Source organism: Pteronotus mesoamericanus, unplaced genomic scaffold, assembly GCF_021234165.1.
Source record: "Pteronotus mesoamericanus isolate MK-2021 breed Mesoamerican mustached bat unplaced genomic scaffold, CSHL_Meso_final contig_171, whole genome shotgun sequence".
NCBI classification, from domain to species: domain Eukaryota; kingdom Metazoa; phylum Chordata; class Mammalia; order Chiroptera; family Mormoopidae; genus Pteronotus; species Pteronotus mesoamericanus.
This window is the reverse complement of record NW_026555070.1, coordinates 573,970-578,359: the sequence shown is the minus strand read 5'-3', so window position 1 is coordinate 578,359 and position 4,390 is coordinate 573,970. Positions and strand designations below refer to the sequence as shown.

At 66.4% G+C, this 4,390-nt stretch overlaps 1 protein-coding gene across 1 annotated transcript; it reads left to right on the top strand.

Moving 5' to 3' along the window:
* The first annotated feature begins 758 nt into the window (after positions 1 to 758).
* On the top strand, positions 759 to 3,815 carry CLEC4G (C-type lectin domain family 4 member G). The gene is made up of 9 exons (XM_054566233.1): positions 759 to 840; positions 1,148 to 1,249; positions 1,617 to 1,670; positions 1,816 to 1,878; positions 2,004 to 2,108; positions 2,425 to 2,514; positions 2,659 to 2,807; positions 2,927 to 3,042; positions 3,307 to 3,815. The coding sequence occupies exons 1-9, from the start codon at positions 786 to 788 to the stop codon at positions 3,443 to 3,445; spliced, it is 873 nt and encodes a 290-aa protein (XP_054422208.1). The 5' UTR covers positions 759 to 785; the 3' UTR covers positions 3,446 to 3,815.
* Positions 3,816 to 4,390: the final 575 nt, after the last annotated feature.

Here is a 4,390-nt window from a genome sequence, read left to right as displayed (position 1 = left end):
GCAGCGGGCTTTCCGCCGGAGGGTTGTGCCAGCGCTGCAGATGCGCGGTCCCATCCCCTCTTCCCAGCATCCCTTGGAGGGAGGCCCCCGTCACTGGTCACTGTGCCCCTTTGCACAGAGGAGAAACCGGAGGCGTCGAGACGCTACGCACATACACCCTCCGCCCAACCCCTCAAGACCGAAGCCCAGAAGCAGAGCTGACCTGTGTCCTCTGGGCTGGGTTAAGGCTCGGGCCCCGGCACTCACCTGTGGGCCAGTGGAGGGGGGCAGCCGAGCCGGACCGGGGGTCCCGGCCAGCCGGGGCTCTCTCAGGGGCCCTGGCAGAGGGGCTGGCGTTTGGACAGGTTCAGCCTGACCCTCTTGGGAGGGGGATCCCAGACTCGGACCTGTAAGAGATGGGGACCTAGCTCCCAGGTACAGCTCCCGGCCCCGGCCTGGAGATGGGGCTGCCGCGGCCAGCCCGGGGCGGTGGGTGCTGAGCCAGCCCGCCCCCACTCGCCTGCCCACGGGCCCCCCGCCACTGCAGCGCAGACTCCCGGGCGCTGCACATCTCTCCCCGCACATCGCTCCCCGCACCCGCACACCTCCCCGCTCTCCCACTTCCCTACCCCACCTCACGCTGCCCCAGCTCAGCCCAGAAAGGGCCAGCGAACCCTGTGATTGGCCAGTGGGTCCTTGGTACCGGGAATTTACACAGCAGGACAGGGAAAGGAAGGAAGTGGGGTGGGCGCGGTGAGGGAGGGGCTATATTTATATCAGTGTCCAGGCCTGGGAGCCTGCTCGCCATGGACACTGCCGGGCGCAGCGGGTGGGACGGCGGGCTCCTCGAGGTCCCCGGAGGTATGAGTGGGCCGCCTCGCTGGGCCCCGTGGGTCCCTCTGAGTTGGGCTTGGATGGGGGAAGGGAGGAGAACAGCCTGCAGAGGGAGCAATTCGTGGGCACAGGAGAGACCCCACAGGCTCAGGGGCAAGTGGACATAGGTCCAAATTTCAGCTCTGTCACTGAAGGGCTGTGACCATAGGCAAGTCCCTTGGCCTCTTGGAACCCTAGTGTCCCGGGACCCACGCGTCCAGGCCACCGTCCTCAGGGCCCAGGGAGCCAGGACTGCCCTGGTACAGGGGGGACCCAGAGTCTGTCGTCACCCAAGGGCACTGCGGACGCTGGGGGCGGCGACTCCCCTTCCTGGCCCTGGCTCTCCTGGTCACCACAGTCCTGTGGGTCCTCATCCTGAGTGTCCTACTTTCCAAGGGTGAGTGACCGTGTACCATCGGGACGTTGTGTCCCACCCCGCCCCCCGACTTCCAGCATAGTTCTTCCCTCCGCCCCAGGGCGCCCAGCCGGGTCCCGCACCCCAGCCTGGGGTTGAGGGTGAACCCGTGTGAACAGCGCGTGTGCATCTTCGAGCTGTGTGCACGCACACGAGTGTGCCTGTGTGTGCATGAATGTGTGCGCCTGGCCCCGTGTGCCTGTCTCCCCCTCGGCGCATGGGCGCATCATGTGCGCTGTACCCCTGCCCGCTCCTTCCGTGCGTGCCAAGACTGGGGTCCCCATACCCCTCGGGGGAGGGCAGAGTTCCCGAGTGCCGGGGCCGCGCCTGCAGGAGCCTCTCTCCACAGCCTCCTCGCAGCACGGGGAGTTGCTCGGGCAACAGGACCTGCTGACAGCAAACGGTGCGTGCAGACCAGGGGCTGCTGGGTTTGTGAGTAGGTGGGCGGGTACCGCAGGGCATCCGGAGCTGGCCCCGGAATGGGGAAGGGCGTCCCACGAGTCCCCGCGGGTGACCTGGCATGTGTGGGTCGGGCGGGGTCGTTCCAGCCTCGAAGCAGGCGGTGGTGCTGGGCGCCTTGAAGGAAGAGCTCGGAGACTGCAAGAGCTGCTGTGAGACTTGCGGGCTGGGAGGCGGGGCCTGCGGGCTTGGGCGGGTCTTGTGGGCTGGGGGCGGGGCCTGTGGCGGCGGCGGAGGGCGGTCGCAGACGTACGGCCGCACCCCCGCCCCCTCCTAGGCGGGAGCTCGCAGACGCAGCTGAAGACCGCGCGCACGGAGCTCGCCCAGGCGCAGGTGAAGCTGATCCAGCAGGAGAGCGCCTTGCAAGAACTGAGCGAGCGCGGTGAGGGCGGGACGCCGCCACGACCCGATCCCTCACCAAACCAGTCCCCGGACCCGTGATTTACATCCTGACCTTTGCGATCCTGACCTCTAACCCCGATCGCGCCCCATCCTCACCCTGAGCCCCGCACTCCGCCCCTTGACTACACCTCTTAACCCCATCCCCACGGGACCCTCCCGGCATTAACGGACCTCGACCTTGATTATTCTGGACCGTAACACTGACCAGGGACACCGATCCTGCCCCTTACCTGATCTCAACCCTACGCCTGTCCCTGACCCCCGTACACGTAACCTGGACTCCTCTCACCTCGCAGTGACCCAGAGCTTGGCTCAAGCGGGAAGGGACCGCGAGGACATCCGCAGTGAGCTGTTCCGGGCGTTGGAGGCCGTCCGCCTCGGAAACGGTGAGTCGGACAGGGCGGGGGAGAGCGCAGGGGGGTAAGTGGGCCCTGCGCGCCCTTTCCATGGCTCTGCCCCTGCGGCCCCCACCGCCCTCCGTCGGCTCCGCCTGGGAGCCGTCTACTTCGTTGGCCTTTGCCTCCCCACAGAGTCCTGCGAGCAGTGCCCCGCGTCGTGGCTGCCCTTCCAGGGTTCCTGCTACCTTTTCTCGGTGCAGCGGGCCCGATGGGAAGAGGCGCAGCAAAACTGCGCGGGCGCGGGTGCGCACCTGGTGATTGTCGGGAACCTGGAGGAGCAGGTGCAGACCTGGGCAGTGGGTTCGCAAGCGGGAGGAGGAGCTCGCCGGAGGGGTCGCGGCCCGGGAAGTGTGGACGCACCGACTGCGCCAGCGGTGACCTCACTCCACCTTCCACCTAGGGCTTCCTCGCTCGTAACACGCGAGGCCGCGGTTACTGGCTGGGCCTGAGGGCCGTGCGCCGCGCGAGCAAGATCCAGGGCTATCAGTGGGTGGACGGAGTCCCGCTCAGCTTCAGGTGAGAAAAGGGACGTGGGGAAGGGGACAGGTCAGCCCCTAAGGGTAAGTCCCTTGGACAGATCTCAGGGACCCCTTAGGGATGGGCAAGCTAGCCACCAGGAACTGGCTGAGGGACAAATTCTGGGCTTTATAGAGTGATATCCCAGGTGCTCGCTTAAGTTAGACTGTCAGGGCGTCGAGGTTAGTTTCAGGCAAGGACAGGCTGGACCTCAGGGCGGTCCTCAGCCCAACCCTGAGCCCCATCCGCGCCACACCCCTGCAGCCACTGGAACCTGGGCGAGCCCAATGATTCGATGGGGCGCGAGGACTGCATCATGATGCTCCGCACCGGGTTATGGAACGACGCCCCGTGTGACAGTGAGAGGGACAGCTGGATCTGCGAGAAGAGGCTCAGCTGCTGAGCCCCCCGAGGGCCATGGGCAGGCGCACTGCCGCCTGCGCCCCGGCCCCAGCACCTGCCCCCAGCACTTGCCCCCCTGGCCATTCCGCCCGCGGACTCCTGTGTGTCTTTTCTTCTCCCTCCCACCACCACTGAGGAGAAATGGCCCCGCTCAGCCGGGCCCAGTGCCTGCGCTATGGAACCTCCACTCCAACTACTCCCCTCCCTCGCGGAGCGGGGTTCACCTCCTCCTGTTCCAAAATGCTGGCTCCTGGGCCCTGTGATCTGACGCCACGTCCCTCTCTAGCCAAGGTCAAATGGCTCAGAGTACAAGCTGTTTGGTTTTCCCGCCTTTCCCCCCAGACTGGGAGGCCTCAAAGATAGGGGTTCTGCGACCCCCCTTGCCCTTCCGGACCCCCGAAGCCCAAGGCCGCACCAACACACGTTTGGGATAGGAATCTGGCTCCCGGCTGTGCAAGCTCTTCTGAGCTTTATGCCAGAGGCTCTGACGTGATTCCTGCGAGTGCCCCCAACTTCTCTGCCTGACCTCAAGGCTCTAGGATGCCCCGAAACCCAGCGAGGGGCCTGCGAGGGGCCAGGAGGGCTGTGGGCGCCCGGCACACACCAGTGAGGCCGGCCCTGTCCTGGCCCCCACCTCTGCCCGGCTGTCTCGTTCTGGGCCCGCGGGGCCCAGGGACAGCGGGACCAGTGACTCCAGGGAGGAGTGCTCCACGGAGAGATGCCAGCTGCTTCCGAAGGGGCCAACTGTGTCCTCGGGGAGAGAGGCTGTGCTGAGACACCAGAGTGGTGGCCCCTTTTCTGGAAGAGACTGTCACTGCATTGTGGCGACTTCAGGCGGCCTGAGACCAGGCCCTGAGGCGGCTGTGAGAGGGGCTGCTGCGGTCTCGGGCACTGAGCGTCTGTGGCCGCTGGGTGACACGGTCGGGAGATACATCCCAGAGAAGAT